We start from the raw sequence: 25,316 nt of genomic DNA on the forward strand, positions 1-25,316 counted from the left end.
TGGTCTGGAAGAGCTTCTGACTACTCCTGATGCAAAGCAGGCTGCTCTCACAGCTGTACTACTTACACGTAAGTCTGGGATCTTTCTTACTTTATCTCATGTCTGAAGAACAATGCTGTCACTTCTCTCTCCCCCTCCACATGTTCCTATTACAAGCAACAAAGCAAAGTTACTCTTGCTGAAATAACTAAAATATAAAAAGAAACTCATAGTAATATTTGGCATTTTTAATTTAGGTTTGTTTTATTTAAGTTTAATGTTAATTCCATGCTGTGTTTCAGTAAGAACAATACAGATTCTGTATCTGTGGCTCCAGTCAGATATCCAGTAGTACAAATTAGCTTCAAGTTACACATACTGAACAAAAGAGGTTGAGCGAGCGAAGGGAGATGGGGAAAGGGGAGGGAGAAAGAAAAAATATTGAACACGCATGCAGGCTTATCAATGCCACCTTCAATGCTAACCTGCTTTGAGGAAAAGTAAAGAATAGGCAAGAATGAGCAGCCACGGATTGTTGAACTGTTACCAGCACCATCATTTTCAGCAACATTTCAGCAGTTTGGAAACTTCTGTTTTTATACAGTAAAACCACTATAATATATGTCCCAATGCAACCTTGTAACTTCAAGCTAAACACCCAATTAAGTTTAAACATTGGTATAAAATTCAGTTTAAACAATTATAAAAAAAAGAAAAAAGCCACCACATGCGCACTACCTCACCATAACAAATCTCTCCCCTACAAGTCTAGCGGCCTTCAGGTGTAACATCCACTTCTAATGGCAATCTCGCCCCATCAGGCAGGAGACAATACAGTAATGCTGAAAAAGCTTTTACGCAGTCCTGTTAGTGTCTTAAAAGAACCTAAAAGCTGGCACCAGTAAAATCCACAGAAATTCACTCTTGCCTTTAAGAACTTTTAAACTGTGTAAAAAAAATAAAAATAAAGAAACCCAACAGGGCAGGAACCTAAATTCTGAGACCCAATGTAAAAGTCAGATTTGGTGGTTCTCAGAGTGACACTGAGGGTTTTTGTGGGGTAGGGGAAGGGTGGTCAGAGATGGGTTCTCTTGTTGGCCTTTGTGTCTCACTGGTTTTCATCTTCCACATCCTGCAGCGCTTCTTTATTCTGTTCTTCACCTATGGAAGTGTTTAAAAGTAAGGGAGTCATTAACTTTTAAAAATGAGACATGCAGAATGGCTTAACAAGCCTCTAGAGATTAATAGTTCCATGCAGGTACACACGCTCACTCACACACTTTCATAAATGACACACACACACATAACACAGCCAGTTCGGGAGTGAAGCGTTTCCATGGAAATTAAGCCATATAATCACCTCGTCACATTTCATACAGAACCGCAGCACAGGCTATTAGAAGATGTACTCTGTCATAAGGACAAACAACAAACCACCATTTCTGAAAACTGAGACTGTGCATGGGATCAGCCCTGTTGATCAGGAGATGAACAGCCAAGACAAAAGTCATCAGAATGGCTGCAGAGCAACATCCTTACATGAGAAAATGCCTTCCCAAAACCCTCATCTCTACTCCAGAGCACACTAAGGATACCAAGCTATAGAAATGAGACCAAAACAGTTTTTAGAAATTCAACTCTTCTCTGCCCAAATCCACTCAAGTCTCAACAACAGCAAAGTACTGCAGTAAATTTTATAAAATGACACTGACAGCATTTGTTATTAAAGGTACCAAAAGCAGTATGGAAAATATTTTCAAGTCCAACATGACAACAAACCCTAGGCTTGAGGTTATTAAAGGAAAACATCTCATGGAAATTAATTTCTCTTGAAAAATGGCCAGCTTGGACCTATTCAACCAGGCTGTGACATGCAATGGAACCAAAGTCTGTCCTGTCCATCAAGAAGACTCTTGCAGCAAGTGTTTGGTTATGCTGCAGCCACCCTGGGTAAGACACATGCAGTACCTTCTGCATGTCTTTGCCTGATTTCTACTGCAACAGGAAGAAGGTTAACACACTTCAGCTAGTGCCATAGCACATGCACGATTAAGTTAATTGATAAGAGAAACTTGAACTTGTTTTCTTTATAATTATGCTTAACCATGTGAGATGGTACTCTCAAGGGCAATAAACAATAACTACCCATTCAAAAGATTAATTTGCAATAAAATCTAATCAATTGAGACTAATGACTTTCAGCATATAATCAGAATGCCTGCTCAGAGCATGTCCAGATGCAGAATTATCACCAGGTACAATACAAGGTAGATTTTGGAAGCAGTGGCCTAAGAACACAAGACATCTGACATTCAACAATAAAATTTACATTTAAAATTACATAACAGATCATTTAAGAGAGGAAAGCAGAGGCCCTAACCCAGGAAGATGATTAAAACAAGATCTGAGCATGCTCTAGCCAACACACTTAAGCAATTATTCCCATAACAGGCGACTGTGAAAGTACTTTTCATGCCCAAATATTCTTAATATCCATCCAGGTATGCAGCTCAATTCCCAAACATGTAAGTGACTGGATCTTAGTCAAGCATATTGGACCTGGGCTGGGGTAACAGGTCACAAATCAGTAGACCATGGCTTAGCCCTGGAATGGAGTCAAAAATACAAGCAATTTATCAGCAGCAAGAGAGTGAGAGAGGCAAGCACAATTAGTGATCGGAAGAAAACTGACACTGGAAAGTTCATTCAGCCATGACAAAGACTTACAAAGTAGAGTTTTTAGGAAATGAACAGTTGGACTTTCCTTTAGGAATCTATACAGCAGGAAAGAAGGGGAAAACAGGAATCATGAAGACAACATTACAACCATGAAAATAAACTAAACAGCTCATCTATGACATGGTTAAAAGATACAGTAAATGAGATGAAAAGTATAGCCAGCTGAGTACCACCTGATCTTAGAAAGTCATTCCCTACAACCTACACAACTGAAACCAAAACAGGCAAAAACTTAATGCAGAAGAACAAGCCTTTTGCAAGTCTGCCCTACCCCTTAGGAAACTGGTAATTGTGATGATCTTTTTGAGTGCCACTGCTAACTTTACCAATCTTCAAAGACTCTAACCATTTTGGAAATACAGAGTTCTGGAAGCAACAGTTTTAAATGCGTCAGCATATTAGCATAGTATGAGGAAATGGGAAAAACACCTTTGTCTAAACATTATGCATGAACACTGTATTTTCTGTGGACCTGAAGAACTGCACCATGATTTTACATAGTTCTGCAGTATTTTAAGTTTTGTAATCATTATCTTTCAGGCACGCATCATAAACTGTAACTAGGATAATCTGAAATATTTCAGGAAGAACAAAAGTAAGTATTTTCTGTGCTATGGAGCTAATTATGAAGTACAAAAATTGAATCTAGATTATGCCAAAAATAAATAGAAAGAGCCTCTGTAAATAATCTTGTTGAACTTCTACAACATGCAAGATACATGAGACACGTTAGTCAGCTTGCATGCAAATAAAGACAGCTTTTGGAAGATGTTCTAATGCTACTATCTCGCAACAGCAATCCAGCCTTGTTACTTCACCAAAATGGCTTCCACAGTGTTCCCAGAGCACCAGGATATTTGGCTCCATTTAAAAAAAAAAAAAAGTCTTATCTTAACTGTGGGAACTGGGAACAAATTTCTTTTTCCAATGCCTAATCATGGCAAGGAAGGCACCTAATACCTGCAGTATTTAGAGCAGAGTCTGTACAGATCCATCCAGGATACGTACACGCGCTTCTGCACCATGAGGCAATCTTACATCTCTGAAAGCAAGGTGTGTCCCTTGCAAGAGACTCAAGCATTAGGAGGTAGGGTAACCCCACACATTTAGTTTTCCGAGTTCTGTCAAAAGCCCAGATAAATAGGGGTAAAACATGACCTGCAACATACAATACTCATTATCTCTGCAAAGAGCTAGAAGCTATCAAGTAACAATACCTCTTTGAAACAAACCCAATCCTACACAAAACTAGGTAGTCAGCAGAAAGTTAAGGGATTCTACAATTGCTTTCAAATGGACACTAGACCAATGAAGTACTCCAAAGTAATGCTATATGGTGATTGCCATGCTTCAAGTAACATCTTATGATAAAATTTACAACACATTTATCTGCAGTTAAGCAGCGATGTGGTTTCCAACCTCCATGCATCTCTAAGTACCTAACATACTTTAAACAGGACTGACTTTTTCTCCCCTCCCACAAGTTAAAAGTAAAGGAATTCAGCTCTTTCCACTTGTAGTCTTCTACAATTATGTCCTGGAGAGACATGAGTTTAATCTTTCTAGATAGAAATTATGTTGAATTCACTACCAATAATCAGTGAAACAGAAGGCATAACTCAAAAAAAATGAAGCGAGTAAATTCATACTTAGCATTGTATGTGAAAGTGTAACAGGAAAAAGTCCATTCAGTGTGCCAAAACACCACTTAAAAATTTAAACATCTATCAGATGTTAGTAAACAGAAGCAAGCAATGTCCCACCCTCTGGTACTGCCAGAGGATATATTTTTTTATTTGCTCTGGCAAAAGCCCTCTTCACAAGACACAACCTAGCATTTTTGGGACTATTAAAGTCCTGCAGACATCTCAAAATAGTAAATTATATTTCCCCAAGCGGTTTTTTTCTTCTGATAACAAAGTATTTAAAAAAACCCCTTTCCCTCTTCTCTTTGTATTCAATTCTTCATAAAAGATACAGAAAGGGCTGTAAGGTGAAGTGATTAGTATGATCGCAGTAAATCTTCCACTAAAATACCAACAGAAATACGAACTAGATCATTTGCAATACGTCCTCCTGCACTGGAAATTCACATCTGGTTGGAAGGACAACTGTTGATAAACATGACAAGCCGTAAAAAGAAAAGCTAAATCAATTTAAGTCACTTCTTTTAAAATAACCATAGATACCTAAACAGCCAGGTGGGGAGAAAAAAGTTATTACCAATTCCACACCTCCTTCCTTCAAGTGAGAACTGAAAAGCTTCTCAAAAGAAACTAGTATCACCTCATCAATTCATCCAGTGTTAAGAAAGGACAAGAGTTCAGTAGAGTCAATTAATTAGGAAAGACAGGAGTAACACACCAACCCAATCTACATTTCCACGCTCTGTTTTCTGGGCAGAGATCAGGGGACAGCAACATTTTAGAGCAGTTTACTTACCATCACCCTGCATGTCTGAAGTCCATAGTGTCAGATTATCACGTAACAACTGCATGATAAGTGTAGAGTCCTTATAGCTTTCTTCACTCAGTGTATCCAGTTCTGCAATAGCATCATCGAAAGCTGCTTTTGCCAACCTATAAGCACAGAATAAATCAGATTTAACATACGTTGCTCAACAAAATCCAGAAGCACACAAGTTAAACCTCTGCCTCAGAACACTTCTAGTTTAGCTGCATGACATCTACAGCTTCTGTAACAAATTTCTGTATTAAGTGTTTAGATGTTCATTCAAGTATCTCCCATCCTCAAAACCAGTCACACTGTGTACTTAAGAATCTTTTTACCCAAGAATATTGGTTTTATTGAACATTTCTACATCTTGTGGTTCAACTGATCAAGGTTTACTAACAGCTTAAAAGGAAGTGTATTACATAACCTGCAATAACAGGAATAGAAGAGGCATTTGCTTTGACCATCACTTTTTGCTCATGAGATGAACCCCTACAGATAGATGAGCTATTGTCATTCTATACATGCTCAGAGCTCACAGAAATTAGTAATGTGATCCCTATTACCCTGTATAATAGCCAACAGCAAGAGAAGCAAGTTAAATAACATCACGCTTTTTGCGGGATAAGGGCATGCACAAAGTGAACGTGGCAAGCCATTAAACTGACACGAGTTACCAATGCAAAGTTATCACTATTCTGCTTCTCATACATGTATTCCCAGATAAATAAACGAATCTGGGCTCAAAAGAAAATGACAAATGTGAAAACAGTTCCAATTGATTGACTTCAAATGGAGCAAGTCATCAACTACAGCAGGAAGAAAACCAGTCCAGTGTTCCCACTGAGGAAAAGCAGTTACCCAAGTAGCAACCATTTCTGGTTTGTCTGGTATTCACATAAAATTTCCCCATCTTCCTAGTCACTACCTACCTGCAGGCACGATCAGGAGAATTAAGAATTTCATAGTAGAATACAGAGAAGTTGAGCGCAAGTCCTAGGCGGATAGGATGTGTTGGAGGGAGTTCTGTCATTGCAATATCACTAGCAGCTTTATAAGCCACCAAGCTATTCTCTGCAGCCTCCTTCCTGTCATTTCCTGTGGCAAACTCAGCCAGATACCTATGGTAGTCCCCCTTCCTGAAAACAGAAACAGTACAAAGTCAGTAGCACTTATTTCCCCACCAGCCACTAAATCAAAAGCTTAGTTCTGAAACTGATGTTTATATGTTCACAAAGGACACCGCTGCTGAATTACTGTCAGTGAATTTTAAACCATCAGGCAGGAAAAAGTTTCAGTTCGCTTATTTTCTTGCACTAATCCATGAAGTACAGCCTCCATTAACAAACTGTGTCTCTGTACAACTGCATCTCATCTGAACTAGACAAGTTTTTGATCTGAAGGACAGAGATAATTCAGCTACAGGCTAAAACACTCTCTGATCATTTCTAGATTTGAACTATACATCAGGAAGTACAAAATATGCATCAAACTAGTGACAACAGCAACATACTCCAAGGCCAAGTTTCATTTCATAATGCAACTTTGAAGCTGACACTAGGTGACAGTTATCTGTCTACATCATTTTCTTTTCCTTGCAAGGAATGTACAGCTCATTCAAGAAAACACTGAAGCAGGAATGTGATTTCTACATTATTAGCTCAATTAAAGAAAATTGTTGTTTCTTAAATACAAGAACTGCATAACAGTTTATGTTAAGTTCTCATGAACTTATTCCAAACAACTCTATCTGCAACCACATGATAAGGACACTAACACAAAGGCAGCCAAAAAGAAATATTGGTTAGACATGACTGAACTGCCCTCTTGCTAGAAGAAGTTACTGTGGTTGAATAGGCAGAAGACACATGTATAGCTACTATATTTCTTTCTCTAGTTCAAATACAGTAAGATGTCCCTGCCTCATGAGAAGATACTTACATTTTGTAATAGAAAACCTTGGACTCGCCAGTGTTAGCTGCTGGAATGAGGTGTTTGTCCAGTACATCCAGAATGTCACAACAGATTAACTTCAGTTCAGTCTCAACCTATTAAAAAAAAAAAAAAAAAACAAAATGAGAAGAGGAGGCAAGGTTAGCATGTAAGACTAAGAACTATTTCAAAAATATCCCAATAGCAAATAGACAACCTCATAAAAATCCAAAGAGAAGGACAGAAGGAAAAAAAATTCAGCTGCTCCACAGGTGCATTAAGCATAACAGTTCTGCATGGCACACAAAACAGGCAAGATGTGATGTATGATGAAATACATAACTGAATAATGGAATTATTAGTTCCTTTGAAGACACCTTGTAGACAGTTGCACTATGTGCAGTATGCACTCAGGATGTAATTCCTTACTGCAAGGTTTACACAACTCCTAATTCCTTACATTTTTGATCCTGGAAAGCTGCCCTAAAACTGGCAGTGGTGAAGGGGACAATTTGACTGCAACTATACAAATCAGCTAGACTCCATTACGCCCCAGAGTTAAATAGCACCTTCAGAACAAGTTTCTAGTGACTACCTGGGAGGCAAAGCTCTAAACAGAAGAGCCGTAAGACAAAAATCACAGAGTATCAGAACAAAACAAAGACGTACCACACAAAGAGGTCAGATACAAGAGGAAAACAAACTCCAGAAAGTATAGATTTCAGAAACAGGTGAAAAAGGCAAAGCACAGCAACTCAGAGAAAAAGCAGAAATCATCAACACTAAGTGAGATCTGTGGCCAAAGAAAAACAATACATAAAGTCTTATTTAAAAACAGAGAGTGGACTTTAATAGCCAAAGTTGAATACATGGTCCCATCACCTTTTTTAAATTTAGAATAGAAAGCAAGGTCTATGAGGTTAGGTTTTATCACAAAGCTTTACACCTGAAAGCAAAGAAACTAAGCATATCCAAAAAAGCTAAAAACTGTATTCTAACACCACCATTGCCAAAACCAGACTTGTTCTGAGCATCCCATGTCATTCACAGTAGGAGTGGTTGGTTAAGTGCAGATGGTAACCTACTGCTGCTCTTTCACGATTTCGAAGTAACTTTCATAGCTCCAGCTCAAAACAACTCTGGCTCAAGCTACTTTTATGTACTATAAAGTCGAGGTTTTCAAGCAGAGGCATCCACATCAGGTTCAAAAACTACCAAAAACTGCATATCTTGGATCACAAGAGCAGCCCCACTTAGTCCACTATCCCTTCCTATCCTCCCACCCATTCAATTTTCTTTCCTTGTTTCTTTAAGACTTTTTCTTGCCACGCAGTATTTTTATTACCATGTAGCTTCCAAACTATCAGGGTCTGTAACGACAACATCTGTCCTCAAAAGCTGTTAAAATTATAGATCCAAAATAAATCTTGAACTGGCACATACATACACATACCGATTTGTACAAAACGACTTAACAGATTTGCAAGAGTTCCTTTAGAGAAATTAATCGACATCAAACTTCATGTTCAAACAATGTCAGAATGCCCTAACATTCAGAGGAAGGGTTAGATGCTGTACTTAAAGTTATGTGACAAATGCTTAAGGAAGTTGCTGAAATATGGTCACTTGAGAAGAATCTACTTCATATATTCTTGGGCTACAAAAGCTATAAAACCTTTGGCCAGCAGTCAGTTCCTGCAAACTTCTTTCCTCTTGATCCTCTTTTTCAATGACTTCTTTTGTAGAGAGATCTTCAGCAAAACTGCAAAGAATTAAATCAGTTTCTAATGCTCTTTTGTTAAATAACCATACACGTACAAACTTCTATTTTATCTCAGACAGACCTTTTTCAGCTTTGCTTAAAGGATCAGTCACACAAGTTATCACAGATCAGCTGCCGCCCAGGGCAACGTAAATGTCCTGACCAAGCTTAGTTTAAAAAGATTTAATACAAATCAAGTTGATTAAGAACAGAACAAAAAACCCACAATAAAACCCTAAAAGCTCTTTGTCTAGAACAGATCCCTTTCATAGAAGTGGCTCAATGAGCTCTGCAAAGCAGCAAACCAGCACAAGAGCCCACACTAAGCCTGTTCAGAGAACTCAAAGGCAGGTTTAGGGTCTGGTCTATCACCATTCCAGCTCCAAATATGACATATGGTACCACAGGCTCTGCCCAGCACAGAAAGACTGCTCAACCCAATGGGTGCACAGAAGCCCCCACAATCCACCCTGCCTCTCTTATTTGAGTGGTAGTGCTGGCTTAATCAGATTCCAGACTGTGTTCTTAGCTCTGCAGATACAAAAGCTTGTAAACCACCTGCTGATCTAAATAAGGAAACTTATTAGAAGCAATGAGGGGAAGGGTAGCCTGTACTAGTTCTTTGACCTGTTTTAATGTGTAGCCCCCAAAATAGCTGCACCTCACAACTGAGATGCAACATGAAACTAGAACAGTAGGAACCAGTTGCTAAAGCCTGTAACCTACCTCCCTCCCACAACAAACACACAGACCACCCACATTTACGCAAATTCATAGCCTAACCTTTCTAAGAAGATGGGAAGGAGAAGAGAGCCTTGTAGCTACCCCAGAATACAACCCAGGCTGTAAGAGCACTCAGAAACACAGCGTCTCATATGCCACAAACACATACCAGTCAGAGGAAGGTGAATACTTGTCCTTTGCTATTAGGGAAGGGATTTGGTTTTACCACAAGGAAGTGAACTGCATTATGTGCAGACATACACCACTTCATCCTCTCAAGGACAAGACAACAAGCCTCACTGCATTCTCATCTACAGAGATGCAGTCAGATGAGAAAGCCTAGGGCTCTACTTCTGTGTATCCAAATCGCCACAGGGCCCAGAAAAGCAGCAAAGTCTACAAAGGAAGAAAGTAAGTAACATTTTTCCCCATGGCTATGTATGCGTTTTGCTACATTCATCTTAAGTAGCTTGGGTAAAGGCACAGTGTTGTGGCTTCCATCATCTGAGTATTGCCTAGCGTACGTCTCAGACAAAGCCAGTCCAGCCCTACTGTGGCACCACCATCATCCCTTGAGTTCTGCCCCAAGTCACACTGGCTCGTAGCTCAAACTCCAAACATTTTTAAGAGCCATGTGCTAAATTATAATCGGTACTGATGTAGACCAAACCTATCAAATAATTGCTTTCACACAAACTACACCTTCTACTTCAACTCAAGCATTACTCTATGGCTGAGCAAGGTCACACCTGGTTCTGTTGGTGAGATTTGTTTTTCTAGAGATGCTGGTTCCTTCCACTCCCCAATGCTTTAAACTTGGCCTGTCAGTTCCCAGACAAGTGTTTTGGTTTTGATTTTTTCTTCAGAGCCTTTCAAGCCTAGGAAGGGTCTCCAAACACCACTAAATTTAGTCTGAAAAATGCCACAACAGTGGGTATTTGTTGGTAAGTGTAATAACCATAACTCTGCTGAACCTGCACTGGACCTTCTCTTCAGAGAAGCCCTGACCATGACAACAGAGCAGCTGTGCTACTGTTCCAGCAGCAACAACGAGCATCATCATCCAAGCCTTTGCAATATGTTCTTCAGGCCCTTACTGCTCCCATGCCATCTTGCCAAACCCATTAACACTCTCCTTATAGCAGATGCTAATTCATCACAAGTCTCCTGGTAGTTACAAAGAGGGTCTGGTCTTCAGCAACAAATGATACATAGAAGCCTCTTGGGAACTCAGACTAGAGTTGAGGGGACACAGCTAGTCTTTCTTCAGTACAGAACTACACCACAGTTCTCCACAACACCCTTCCACCTGAAGCAAGTGAAAGCTACTTAAGGATTTAACAGCTGAAGATACAGTTGGCATGGCACCACTTCACACAGCCCCTCTCTCAATAGATACTTCAAGGACTACACACATGTAATTCTTGCACACCAGTCTGTTCTGCATGGTACTTACTCTCTTTACAAAGAGAGATGCAGACCAATGTCTTTTTTACACTCCCTTCAAAAACAAGAAAAAAGCCTTTTGACTATTAAAGGATCTTTGGCAGAAGATAGTAACCACCCACAAAACGTTGTGCAAAAAAACCTAGAAGCACACAGTGTAAGACAAATTTAAACAGCCATCAGATAGCTATTGTCCTATTTTATATGTTCTGTTAGAACCATCAAGAAATGGTATTTGGGACTGTATGTAACTGGCAGAGCCTCATCCCATCGGCATGCCAGCATAAAATTAGAAACTCACAACTTTAACAATTCCATGGAGCAACAGAAACCCTGTGAGTCAACAGAAAGCAGTCCAGAGCCATTCCTGAGAAAAGATTTCCAAGCCAACATCATTTCCATTGGTGGTGTATGAATCAGTGCCAGGTGATAGAATAGACTCCACTGTTTCTCTGGAAGTGAAGATCTGAACCATGTGGAGGCACTTGTCATCAAATAATGGAGATTAAGTCTCTACAGAAATGTGTGGGATTTAAATAGTATGGGAGCAAGCCTGCTCTGTGCTAAACCATCACTTAAGGAAGGGGAGGAGGGAGAAAACAACAACTCACTGTTCTAATAGCTGAAGGTTTCATTAGCCCTTACAGATGAAAATCAAAGCTTGCTCCAAGTTCTCCATTTTAGGTAAAGTTGCACAGACCAACTAGACTCAGCATGAAGTTATGTGGATCAATTTCTCCCTCTCTCAAAAGAGAGAAAATAGCAAGGCCCCAGAGGTTATTACACATGCAGATTTCACAGCTGAGATGACCATGACATCTCAGCATCCCCCAGAACATGGAGTGCTTTATCTTAAATTGATTGCTTTAACTGCTAACAGTATAATTGACCAGCTTAGGAACAAACAAACAAGAAATATTTAAAATCTACATTTTTAAGAACTAGATGCTGTCAGAGAAGCCATATTATCACAGCATGCATTTCAACATGGGCATAGCTGTCTGAGCTAGTAACAGGCCTGTCGGTTCAGTTGTACAAGACTAACCAGGCAACTATTTTTCACTGTCACCCAACTGCTAAGCACTTAGTTTACACCAACTCCTGCAAAGTTTTCATCTGGGGGAAGAGTACAAAACAAGGCTGATTTACACAAAATGCAACTATGAGTGATAAAAGACAAGGTAAAGGAGTCAAAGAAAGTGGCCATTTGGCTTTATGCTGCCTGACTTTATGCTATGCCAAGAACAACACTGAAGAACCTTCCCCAATGGCATTTCAAACTCCGTAGGACAGAGTACTGCAATAGCACCAAGTGTCAAAATCTGTATGATCCAAAGCAACTTTCGTAAGAAGTAGAAACTTAACAGCCAAACACCTCCTTTGACATAGTTCATATTTTAAAAAAAAAAAAAGTTGCTTGGACTAAGTCAGGTTGGAGGGGAAAGAATAAGGCCTCCTGAGTGCATGCAGCCTCCCACTTGAGAAAGTATGGAAGAAACAAAGTGCCAGCACAGTTCAAATACTTAGCAGATATACAGATGCACTGAAGAAAAAGCCCTCCCCTTCTCCTTTGAGGCTATTGCCCTTTTCAGTGTCTACACAAAAACACTCAACCTCTCCTCTTCATCAAGTATATTTATTCTCCAGACAAGGAACAAACTTCATCTTTTCAAGACCATCACCTTATTACAAGTCACCACACTGCAGACAATCCAGACTACCAGAGCAATTCATGGCAAGGGGAACAAAACTGGACCTTAGCTAAAAGGTATTATGCCATAACACCAACTACATCTTACCATTTGCCGATATTCCCGAATCATTTTTAATTTATCTTCTCCACCTTTGTTTTCTTCTTTCTGTTCAATGCTGCTGATTATTCTCCAAGAAGCTCTTCTGGCTCCAATCACATTTTTATATGCAACAGAAAGCAGGTTTCTTTCTTCCACTGTCAACTCCACATCCATTCCAGCCACTTTCTTCATTGATTCAACCATTTCTAGAAGAAAAAGGTCAGGCCATTATTCTTATAGTTAAAGCATCTTTCCAACCATTCAACAGAAGTTGTACGTTAATGATAGCTTATCAAAATAGGCCCCTTCCTCCTTTCATACACAGTTATTCCTCACTTTTATACTGGAGTGTTCCAAACAAATCCATGAGCATGTATACAAAGGAAGTATCTCATGTTCTTTTAAATGCTTTTGACAAGGCTTCCAAAAAAATTCTTTAAAGATAGGGTTCCGAGACAGACAAAAATGATGTTAGCATTAGCAGCAAGCACATTTTTCACAGTGGATAACAGTTATCAGTACAATCCTACAGTAATGCACGTTCTTCAAAGTGCTTCAGAAAAAGCAGCAATTAAGTAAGAAAAGCATGAGCAAACATAAGCTGGCACAGTAAAGATAAACTGAAAAATTACAGAATGCTCCACTGATTTGTCAACTGGAATACAGTGTAACATGGTAATTAACCAAAAAAACAAAATCCAGATTTGAATAGATGTAGAGAAATATGATCACTGTTATTAGGAAAACAAGACAAAGGTCCAAAAGGAAACCACCAAAAGAAAAATTAGGTGCTTAGAGAAGTTAAAAAACAAGTCATCCTGAGGATACCCAGAGCAACCATATCTACCCATACCAAGCAGCTATTTACACTGAAAAGTAACACATAAAACTTAACTTAATTGGTATCTGCAGTTTAAACCTTTTGAAAAGGACTTCTAAACCTGAGGTTAAAATAATTATTACTAAATATAGCTTTCCTATACTCAAGTGGAAGCAAAAGCTTGAACTACTTAAGGAAGGTTATAATCCTTTCATTACCTAACCACATTATGATTGCTTGTGACATATTAGAAAAATAAAATCCAAAAATGTTAAATATACACTAATTGAGAACCTAGCATGCAAGTTCCAGGAATCACAGGTTTTGTTCTGCCACACTGTGCTTCAGTTCATTCACCATTTACCTTTCAGCTTCTAGAACTGGTAGGAATCCCACAGACAGAAAACAGGACCAAATGAGACTAAGCCCCAACCACCTCATCTACTCAAAGGACAACTGTTTCATAGCTATCTGACAGGTAGAGGGACACTAGAATGACATATTTAGCTTCTGCCAAAAGCACAATGATGTGATTAGGCTATGCTTCCCCTAATATGCTGCTTTACTGTTCTGTGGCCTATTTACCTTGGCCATTCATCATCCCTCCCTTATCATTTTACCTCCTTATGTTCTGCTGTGTCATGGCAGCACATGCAAAGGGAAACTAAAGAAGCTTAAGTGTCAATTTTTTCCTCAGGTGCCAAAACTCACAGTTTTAACGGGCATAAGCTATTTCAGCAGTGGAAACTGTAGGCTCTATCTTTTTCCCTGGCAGGAACATTGTTATCAGTCTCCAACACATCTCCACACATGTAAGACAAAATTTTAGAGTGGCTCTATTGTTATCAGAAGTGAAAAAAAATAATTCCTACCTGTAGATCTTACTTCTCCAAATCACAAGAAAGTAATAAAAAAATCCACAAAGGATGATAAAACTTTTATAAAACATCACCCTACTATTGCAAAATGGTAAACTGTTTCCTGAAGACCTCAAGAGTTGTCCTAATACTCCACATACATATTTAGTATTAACATAAGCATGCAGTCTCATAATTTAAGATAGCTAAGGCAATATGATAGTTACAATACGCTACCTAACACAAGCACTATGACTTATTTCCTGAAGGATGATCCTACCATCTACACAAAGAATTTACTTCAAAGCTGCAAATTTTTTAAATTACGCAAGTTAATTCATCTCATATTTTGTAGTTTCTTAAAACAGCAGAGCTTCACCCAAGGTAACATGCCTGACTTAATTTTTGTGAACAAAGATGACAAATGGGAATTAATTCTTGCAGTCTCTGCAACTGTGGTACCTTTGTCAAGCTCCAGCAAAAAAAGTAGGGCCTGTCTTTAAGCTTAATGTTCAACTGCCCTCAGATAAGAGTAGTAATTGAAACCGCATGACATCTGCAGTTTAAGGAATTAACCTGCATTTGTGAACACACAGCTCTCCCTTCAACCATTAGTGGTAGAAGTTCATGAGCTGAAGAGATATTCTCTATGTAAATACAAATAACTCAATGTAGAAAAAGGACGGGGTAGTCATGCCGTACTTCATCTATGATGCTCTTTCCCAGGCATCCCCCATCACTCTGAAGATCTCTGGTCTGACCCAATATGACCATTATGCTTTAATCAAACCCACATGGTTTTAAAGGTGTGGCAAGCTTAACTAACCAAGATCACAACTCTGTCCCATTAGATCTTCTGTGAAGTTATGAAAGCCAGAGGAAATCGAGTAACACTAATACCTTCTCTGGAACTCGCAGGTTTCTGTAGTACATGTCTTTTTCGATTACACTTGCAACCTTGTGCATCCTACTGGTAGTCTGTCACACAGCAATGTAGAGATTAAAGAAGATTTAGCTTTTCTTTAAAACAGCATTCATATTCTTCTTAACTACAGAGCACTTTAGACATACTATGGGATGTACTATAACACTTCTGTAAGTGATGACTTATAGTACATAAGTCAAGTAAAAAAAACCCTATTCACACCCATCTCATAATAAACAATGATATATACACATGTAATAATTTCTCCAGAAACATGGAGGTGAGAAACATGTACTGTAACAGTTTCCAAGATCTTCTGGCCTGTATCAGAAAACTGCAACAGTTTCCCCAGAAAACTGGGGAAAAAAATGGGCAAGTTTTATCAACTGTACTAGAGGCTTCCTACACAATCTCTGCCCTAGAAGCAGAATTGTCTAACAAAAAACTATACTAATCTACAGAGACAACAAGTCTTGTGTATCTCATTTTCAGAACGCACTCAAACATATCATTACAAATTTAATCATTTGCTTCACTTCTGCAGATTTTATCCACTGCTAGCCTAAATGTCTACAAGCCCTTGAAACAGGAGTCCAACAAAGTGCACTGGAGGACAAATCAAAGTTAAGCTGAGCAATAGCTTTTGCAGCAGCATACCTAAGACCCAGTCCTATCAAGAAGCACAGCCTCTGTCAGTATACTTTAGCCCTGTTCATCTCTTCAGACTTCAGCAAAAGTCGTTAACTATCATCTTGTAGAGCCATAACCACAGAAACAATGGTGCCAAAAGAAAACAGTCAACTGCTTAGAACTACTAACAGAAAACGGGCCTTGCCACCTCAAGATTTTTATGACCATGCGTTGTCAGTAAGTCAAACAGACTTTATGCCAAGTGACAGTCATCAAGCATAAGACGCTAGGGGGTGGGGGACAGCACCTGAGGCTTTCTTCACTTGTGCTGAAGCACAAAACCCTACAGCTTCACCAACTCTTCATAACAGGTACACAGACTCTCTTAATACACTGATGAAGTGAAGGGTCTTCTCTTCAAAACCTTAATCCTGTTACTAGTTAAATACAAAACCACAGATTAAAGTCCCACCCATAACCAAGCATTTTACCCAAAGAGGAAAGACTTACCAGCCTACTCACAAATCTGTTGGGAAAAAAGGTTTCTAGTCTAGTATAGAGGCCCAATTTTACAATACAAAAATCTGGACCAGTATTTCAACAAAACAATATTATGCATGTACCTTGGTCTTCCATGGTAAAGGCATAATCCAGCCCTGAAAGTTTAAGACTGATGAATAATCTTAAAAGCTCAGCAATACAAAAGCAAGATGACAGCATATCTCCAATAAAAAACTAATTCTATACAAAAATAAATTCATATATATGTCTGCCAACAGAACGAGTATTTTATATTCTAAGTGCAGCTTTACCTATCTAAGATTCCACAAGAAGGTGAAAAGCTCAGAGACCATTTAAGACAAAATATAAATCTGGGATTACATTTCAGTAAGAAAGATTACTACAGTAATGACAACTCACGGCATACACAATCCGGAGATGCTTACACCACATTATGGAAGAAGTACCGTTATGCATATTCACAAAGACAGAGATTGTATGTAGTTTAAGTGGTTAAGTTCCAGCCTTTCAATTGATTGTGGATGTCACCATATTATTCTACTGTCGGATCATGCCACCATCAGAGCAGGAAATCCCAAAAATGTAAAACGTGGAAGGATAGGGGAATATTTTGGAGAATGACATGCTTGTCCCAGATTTATATCCTTCCCCAGGCTTTTGCTGTTGGTTGTTATAAGAACTATCACAATAAACAGACATTTGGCCTGATCAAGTCTGTATATTCTTACAAGAAAAAGGCATTTATCTAAGACTCAAGAAAATTGCCTAAGATACTACAAAACTGTAATAATGCCCACGCCATTTTTTAAGTTCCTACATTCTCCTACTACGATTAAGATGCTTAGCTCCTCATTTGAAATATTGCTGACTCACCTCCAACCACCACAGTAACAGTAAGGACACACATGTACAGACTGTAAAGCACAAAGGGTTTTGGACAGTGGTTGCTACTACACTGAGTGCTACCTACAAAGGATTTTTAAAGCAGCCTGGTATACGGATTGGGATTTTTTTTTTTTTTTTATACGAAAGACAAAAATTATGCCTTTCTCTAAGTTAAAAGTGTAATAAGGAAGTTAACAAGTGTTGAGAAGGATATATTTGACAACCCTCTACTAGAGGCCAACCCACAGAATTCATACAAAAGGCACAGTTGATAAGGAAACTTACTGGGTCACAAAATAATGAATGCCTCTTTACCAGATGAGTATTTGCTGCTTCCAAAACTCTAGAAATCCAAGCAACTCAGGGGAACTGGAATGCCCTCATGTAAGAAGATATGGAAATAGGAGATAGACAGCAGATTTGGTAGAAAGACTACAAACCTTCCCAATACAGGATACCAGACTTAAGAACAGTAGACCATACCAAAGAAGTAGCCAATATCTGACAGGTCTATCGAAGTTTGTGCTTGTAACAGAAATCACATGACCTAAACAACAGCTGATGCACTAAAGAGAACCTGGTGGGGCAAAACTACATTATTTGCAACCTCTAGTGCAGGTATCACAGTCAGTCTCTCACTAACCGTGATGCTATAAGCATTTGATTTTGTTTGTTTTATGAAGCATCTAGTTTTATAGCATGCAACAGGGCACTTCAGATTTTCAACAACACACAGAATCTACTTCAACGTTACTGCTGAAGTAGCTATCCTTGCCACCACACACAGAGGTTCAACATCACTGTAGGAAAAGCAAGAGCTAGAAAAAAAATCTGTTAGTGGTGTGCTCAACGTCCAAAAGAGAAACTACTTAAGTGAGAAAGCTTGTTAAAATAAGAACAGTAAAAGAGTTTGTTCAGTAAAGGTGGGATGGAGATAACTTGATGGTCATCATGCTGAAGGCTCAAATCAAAATAAACCTTAGGAAAACCCATTCTTAAATACTATGAAGTTAATAGTAGCAGAAGCACAGCACTTCAGAAAACTGAAGTTGTGTTTTAAATTTAATCCTTTCTATTTCCCTAATCTAAGAGGAATAAAGCAGACCAAAATCTTCAAGCTTCTAAGATGCTTCTCCATATCTATGTCAGCATTTCAGCAGCTAAAAGCTGCAAATGAGCATCTAGCGTGATGTGATGATGTGAAGATGTGAAGAATACAGCAAGAAAAAACCCAAGTCTTTCCACATGTGTGTGCCACTGAAGACTGCACCATAACCAGTATTCAGAGAAGACTCAGGACAAGTACTAGTCTTATACTTGCTCATTCTTGCAATAAACAAAATGTAGCAAGTCACAAGAACTCAAAGTATCTGATCCTAAACTGTTATGCATAATCTCTCAGTTAAGACTTTAGTAGCAGCAGCAACACCAACTATGTCAATTTTCAAGAAGTGTTGGAGCAGACACTCTAAGAGGAAATACAGAACTATTAACCTAACACTCAAAAGGGGTCAAGTTGACAGGAATTACAGAAAAAAACCTGAATGAGTGGGTATATGCATAAACATTATATCATAGAGCATGGCCTTCTGTAAACGCAAGTAATGCCTCACAAATCTACTGTGATGCTTTGAATGAGTCAAGCATATGGACAAGGAAGACATGATTTGATATAGTCTACCTGGATTTCCCAAAGGCATTTGACAAGGTCCCTCACCCAAGGTTCGTTAAGGAACTCAACTGCCATGGGATAGGAAGGAAAGTCCTCACATGGATAAACACTTGGCTGAAAGACAGGAAACAGGGTATGAATGTAAGACTCAAGTGTGCAGAATGGAGAAAGATTACCAGTGGAATCACACAGTGCTGCACTGGGAAGCATGATCCAGAAAAATGGAAGCAATTATTAAGTACTAACTTAGTAGTAGCACCAAACTGCTAAAAAAACCCCACAAACACAAAAAAAAGAGCTCAAGAAACAGGGGCAAGCCTATTTCCCCCATTAAGCAATGAGTGTAACTGTGAAGATTAATGCCCACGGATTACATTACCCCCTAGAACTGCAGGCCTCCACCTGGCATCAGTGGGCACGATACCATTCACCACAATGATGAGCTCCAAATTCAAGCCAAGAGAAGGTAGGGCTCATCTTTCCATCCATTAGGAACTCTTCCTCTGAATACACTATTACATAGCCTGCTTCAGGTTTTTCTGTTCTCTTAGGAAATCCTGTATTTGGCCAGTAAGACTTAATAGATGGCTAAACCACTCCAGTAGCTTGCAGGGAGGTGGGCAGCTTTCCCCTTGATACCTATTAATTCTGTCATGCCAGCTCAACATTTCTTTGACCTCTCAACTGGCTGATTCAGGTCGCCAGCACAGAAAACAACTCCTTGGAAGAAGAAAAAAAAAAAATTCTTGCTTATAATTTAGAGAACCAAACTGGCTCTAAGGGTCAGGCTAGAACCCAAGTAAAACAGGGAAGACAGGACATCCCTCTTTCAATGAGTTGTCAGATTAGCTCATCCCACTTTGCAGTGCTGCACCTCTACAGTTTAATTTGTAAAAGCATAAAAGGAACACAACAATTACCCTCACACAGTACACAAGCTTCTGCAATTTTTCTTCAAGGTGTTCATGTGCTTGAAGCACCCCGAGTAGATTATTACAACCAATTAAAAGGAGGGTACAACTACTGCAGTACTAAAAATTGATAATCCTACCTTAAGATCCCCATCTAGAGCATGCCACACTTACCACAACGTACAAGTTCTATACAAACAAGCATGAAAGAACCTAACAACTATACTCCCAGAAGTTAAGACAACCAACAGACCGGGGGGTGGGGGAATGAAGAATATAAGAATAACCACATTGCACAGTAGCTTAAACTACAATTTTGTGAAGAAAGCATCAGGTTATACTGCTATTCCTTGTATAAGGTTTATAACAGCTGGTGCAGCCAAGACATTTCCACCATTTGTCCGCATGACTCTGCAATATACACTTCTACAAAGCATACTTGTACCTTTATGCACTTGGAGGATAGGGTAAAGCCAAATTACCCAAGCAACAGTGGGATTTTCTGCATAATCAATACTATGGACTATGACAAGTCTATCTTGCAACAAGAACATGATTTCTAAGTCATCACTATCATCTCTTCAAGCTGTGAACACAAGCTTTTCTAAACAGAAGAGGGTTTCTCCAAACTAAAATTTTTGTTACAAATACTGAAAGCATACAGGCAAATCTGAAGACAGTCTTATCATACATTTCTCTGCTTGACTGAGATCTGCCACTAAGTCATCTTCTAACTCAAGTAACTTAATGGACACCAACTCAGATTCTGGACTCCTTGCAGAGAACCAAACCACCTAATTGTAGTGGTTTGTCTCCTTTGGTTGCTCTTGGTAGCCCAGGAGATTCAAGAAGGCCATTATAGAAAAAGGCCCTCTCTCACACAACTCCTCATGACTGGAAGTCAATTTTTATGGCCCAGTATGTAAACAATTATCACTTTAAAAAAATTAGCAATCTAATTCCTTCAACATTGTCTTGGCCATACTCTACCTCTTAGATTCCTGTATTTCTTAGGGATATGTTGAGGTTCTCCTACCTTTTAGCACTTTCACATCTACCCAATTCAGAGACAAAGAGAGCAGTCATACCCCATGTCACTAGAACAGTAAGACCTTTGACAGACAGATATAAGTACTAACCATTAATGCAAGAGGAAGGAAAAAACAAGAACTCAAAAAAACCTTAAGTGTGCTTAACATCTGCTTTAAAGAGAGGTCCTCTGGAAACTGAAATTATTATGTAATCTAAATTCTAATTTGTGACTTAGTTTATTAATAGATTCATTAAGCTGTAAGTTCAAGACCTGTTACTATAACACACTTCTTTCTAGAACAGGTTCAAATCTTGAATTGACTCCACTGATGCACACCTTAGTGCCTTCATAAAAGACACATTTCCCTGATAGACAATTTATAAAGACATAGGAGTCAACTGTTACCTTGCTGTACTGGGAATCAGGATAGCTGTCAAATAGGTTTGGGTTTTTTCTTTCTTCTTACCTGTACCTTGACCTATTATCTGGGTTTTGAGGAAAAAAACCCCAAAACACACACCTATTCCACCTCACCATATGGAAATGTGAAGTCATATACTTCAAGACCTGCAGTACAAAACTGCTGTTCATAGTTTAATTATCTACTTACAGTCTACCTTGTGTCACAGCATGTCTCTCACCTGATTAAATGATAGATGTTACCTAGATTCCACAGTGAAGAACTGGCTTCAACACTCAGCAGCAGACTACAGGAATCCAGACACACACATACTCTTGATATAAAGAACTCAAACATTAATAATTTCACAAATCAACACAATGTTACCTACTCCAATCATTATTTTTTTTTTAAAAGACAGTATGTAACTATATATTATCCTATTAATAACAGTCTTTGAAGAAACAGTAGAAAGTGACATTTCTCAAAAGCTTCCTTATAAGTAAGCTTCCTGGCATTTTGTGATTTGTCATGACATGCCTAAGCACATCTATGGAGACAGTCGGACACCTAAATCTCTTAATATCTCTCGAGATCAGGGCTTAAGTGCTACTTACACTGCAGAAGTCCCTAGAAAGTTGTCCCCCTAATCTGGACCAATATACTGAGGACAGTACAGATGCAGGACTGTCTTTCCAACAACTTAGAAATACAGCTTACAAAACTGCATAAATTCCTTAAGTAGGACAGGTAAGCAACACCAAAGAACCTACAATTAGATGCCCACCATAAATGCTGCTATAAACCCCATAAACCGCACATAAAAAAGCAACCCACCACACACCACTCTTAGAAAGAGGATGGGACAGAACTTAATGCTATCCTAACAGTAAACACAAAAAATTTGTCAATCCGCATTCATATTCAAGTTACACAAGAGATTTGTATTCCAACATATTTGTAGACAAGTACTTACCATCTCACCATTTTATATGTGCCAATTAATAACTGTGCTCTTATGCTCCTGCATCTCTGAGATCAAACTGAAGAGCAAAATTAAGAATAACTTAGACTTTCATCATACGGCTTCCAAACAATTTTGTTCTCAGAATTATTTAGCAGTCTCAGCTATGATCTTGGCAGAACTGCAGTATTTCATATAAACAAGAGCAAATTATGCCAATGATTTTTAATTGTTTCAGCTGAACTAGAATACAGAATTAGATGCTAAAAAAGTATCCATAGTACATAGTCTTCCAGGCCATGGACATGAGATCCACAAAGATACACTTACAACGGTTAGCAGAATTAAAGGGTGTGCCTTAAATCTGTTTACCCAACTTGATTTCAACAAACTTTGAAGTCTAAAAACCACATCGATTTCAACATAACAACTTTAAGTTTAGTGCTCTCACCTAAATGTTACAGTCTCATTACCATTCAGAAGCGATATAGCATAAGCAGCCCTTTACATTTTGATCTAGCCAGCTTGTTTTGCAAACATCCATGATACTGGATGGTAGAAAGTCCATCACGGGAAATGCTGCACCAAGGCAATCCCTATTAATCAATTTTTATTAGCTGACAGGAAGTTTTGCATTGCAGATCTCTACAATGGGGTAGAGTCTGATTATTTTCTAAAGAACTGATTTACCAATGACTTAAGAAAACACCAGAAAGACAGTCATACCTCAGAAGCTCCCAAAGATAGTGAATCCTTCAGGATGTTGGCCAAGCATTCAACTTGGGTTTCCACTCAAACCAAAGCCAACACTTCCAGTTGCACTGACTCATCCACAACAGGTGGAGAACCCTTTCCTTCCTATTCACCAAACCAACTCCAGCAACACTGCTGGAATTGGGACTGGGGGTCAATGGGAAGGAAATGCATCTTCCCATCTCACACCCTTTAGGGTAGGCAGTAAGATACTGAAAAAAACCAAAATCCCCAGCAGAAGTTGCACACTTACTGGGGAATATGGAATTGCATGCTGCCCTTTGTCCAAGTCAGTTAAGCTGTAACCCCAACATCTGGTTTTCAGGGGAGCATTTTAGTCTGTAAGCCCTTTCAGTTATTGTGGAGACTGACTCATTTAGTGGAATTCTTAGTTCTACCTTATTTCCCTACTGGAACTGTCACAAAAGGGAGTCTTATACAGGCCTTCCTTTTTTGTTGTAGTGTCTATTCTCCTCTCCAAAACATGCATTTTTCACGTTTTGCAACAGTGATATCAGAAGCTTTCTAAGCACAACTCAGTAAAAATGTGTCATTTGGTGACAACTTCATCATGTTGTCTATGAAAATTACGAACAAAAAGTATATGAAGTATCTTCCTACCTCTAAATGAAGTGTAACTGAATTCACACTTTTGACATACAAGGGTATTTATTTCCCTTTAAAGGAATAAACATAAGGTCTTAGGGCAAAAGTAACAGTCCCAGGAGAGTAACATCAACGAGAAAATTAAAGGCCCTTTCTATTATATGCAAAGGAAACGTCTAAAGAAACAGGTGCAAGACAGGCATTTTTGGGGCAAGAGACACCATATCCAGGGTTGCCAGTTCCTCCTCCTACCACTTTTTCCCCAGATATGAAATGATCAGGCACATCACACAAGCTTACGTGGGGAAAAAGGATGAAAAGACAATGGTGGTAAAGCAAAATGAACTGTAATAATTTCTACCACATAATGAAAGCATATGCATTTTCTTTAGGCAACGAAGTATCATGTACTCAATCCCTCCAGGGTAAGAGCTCACTCTCTCCGGGTTTGCCAGGGGCAGCAGTATCTCCAACCGGAGGCAAAGGAGGAGAAAGAAAAGCGCTAGCCCCCTCCCCCGGGAGTCAATACGGCGAACAAGCCTCTCCCCAGCATCGCCTCCCGAGGGGCCGAGAGCCGGGCACCCACCTTCCGGAGAGCACGGCACTGGGCGTTGTCTGCGGCGAGCCGACCTCAGCCCCACACCGCCGAGCTGCGCGGGGCCCGGCCCAAAGGTAAGCAAGGCCCGGGCCGAACAGAACCGCCTCAAGCCTCACCAGTCAGCGGCACAATGTGGGGTAATGGGGTCTCTTTGTCGTGCCCCCCGAGGCAGGGGCGGCTCCCCTGCCCCCCCCGGGACTCGCCCTTCGCGGCCGCCATTTTATTCCCGGCTTCTGCCGCCACCGCCCCCCGAACCGGGCCCCGCCCAGGCCCAAGCCACCCACTCGTTCAGTCCCCCCATCCCCAGCTCCACCAGCCCCTTGGGGCGCTCCCAGTCGCCATTTTGTCTGTACCCCCCTCCTCCGCCCCTGCCCCCCCTCCCCCGCCCAGCCGCCATTTTGTGGCCGCTCCCTCCCTCCCTCTCCCCTTGGCCTTGCACGGCCTTCCCAGCCAGCGCTCACCATCGTAGCGCTCAGCCTGCTCAGCCAACTTGGCCTGATAGACGAGGTCCTCCCGATCGTCCATGTCCTGCAGGCGGGGCGGCGTCGGGGACTGCACGGGGCGGATGGAAGCCGATGGGTCTGGGGGGCTCAGGAGCTACCAGCTCGCTGCTCTCCGGGCAAATATGGCGGCAGCACCTCCTCCCGCTGCATCCGGGCACTTCCGCAAGTGCGCGCATGCGCCCTACGGCCTCCCATGGCAACGGCGGCACCTTGGCAACGGGCGGGAGGCGGGGGCCGGGGTGGCGGCGGCGGGAGGCGGCAGCCCGGGGGTGGCGGAGGCCGCGGCCGCCCGCTCCCCCGCCCCGTCGTGTCGGGGCCGCAACGGAGAGGGCGCCGTTGTTCTAGGGAGACGGAGGAGCGAAGTGTGGGGCCGCCGGTGGCGGGGTGGGGCCGGGTCCCCGCGGGGCTG

General features: G+C 40.2%; 1 protein-coding gene across 2 annotated transcripts; it reads right to left on the reverse strand.

Annotated features, from left to right (window-relative positions):
* Nucleotides 1–206: 206 nt before the first annotated feature.
* Nucleotides 207–25,065, reverse strand: YWHAE (tyrosine 3-monooxygenase/tryptophan 5-monooxygenase activation protein epsilon). Of its 2 annotated transcripts, XM_074923119.1 has the most exons (7): nucleotides 24,866–25,065; nucleotides 12,835–13,034; nucleotides 7,114–7,220; nucleotides 6,105–6,311; nucleotides 5,161–5,297; nucleotides 2,707–2,753; nucleotides 207–1,140 (listed from the first exon to the last, which is right to left on the reverse strand). In XM_074923119.1, the coding sequence occupies exons 1-6, from the start codon at nucleotides 24,927–24,929 to the stop codon at nucleotides 2,746–2,748; spliced, it is 723 nt and encodes a 240-aa protein (XP_074779220.1). In that variant the 5' UTR covers nucleotides 24,930–25,065; the 3' UTR covers nucleotides 207–1,140; nucleotides 2,707–2,745. The 2 variants fall into 2 exon arrangements, with proteins under 2 accessions (XP_074779220.1, XP_074779219.1); XM_074923118.1 differs by lacking the exon at nucleotides 2,707–2,753.
* Between the last annotated feature and the right edge of the window lie 251 nt (nucleotides 25,066–25,316).

Source organism: Athene noctua, chromosome 19 (assembly GCF_965140245.1).
Source record: "Athene noctua chromosome 19, bAthNoc1.hap1.1, whole genome shotgun sequence".
Classification (NCBI taxonomy): domain Eukaryota; kingdom Metazoa; phylum Chordata; class Aves; order Strigiformes; family Strigidae; genus Athene; species Athene noctua.

What these genes read in the sequence shown, in the direction of transcription:
- YWHAE (XM_074923118.1), bottom strand. Translation starts at nt 24,929, where the DNA reads ATGGACGATCGGGAGGACCTCGTCTATCAGGCCAAGTTGGCTGAGCAG. An exon ending in TTCGGGAATATCGGCAAATG is followed by an intron (nt 7,221 to 12,834) that starts GTAAGATGTAGT and finishes TTTTTTTAATAG; the next exon opens with GTTGAGACTGAACTGAAGTT. An exon ending in AAGGTTTTCTATTACAAAAT is followed by an intron (nt 6,312 to 7,113) that starts GTAAGTATCTTC and finishes TTCTGTTTTCAG; the next exon opens with GAAGGGGGACTACCATAGGT.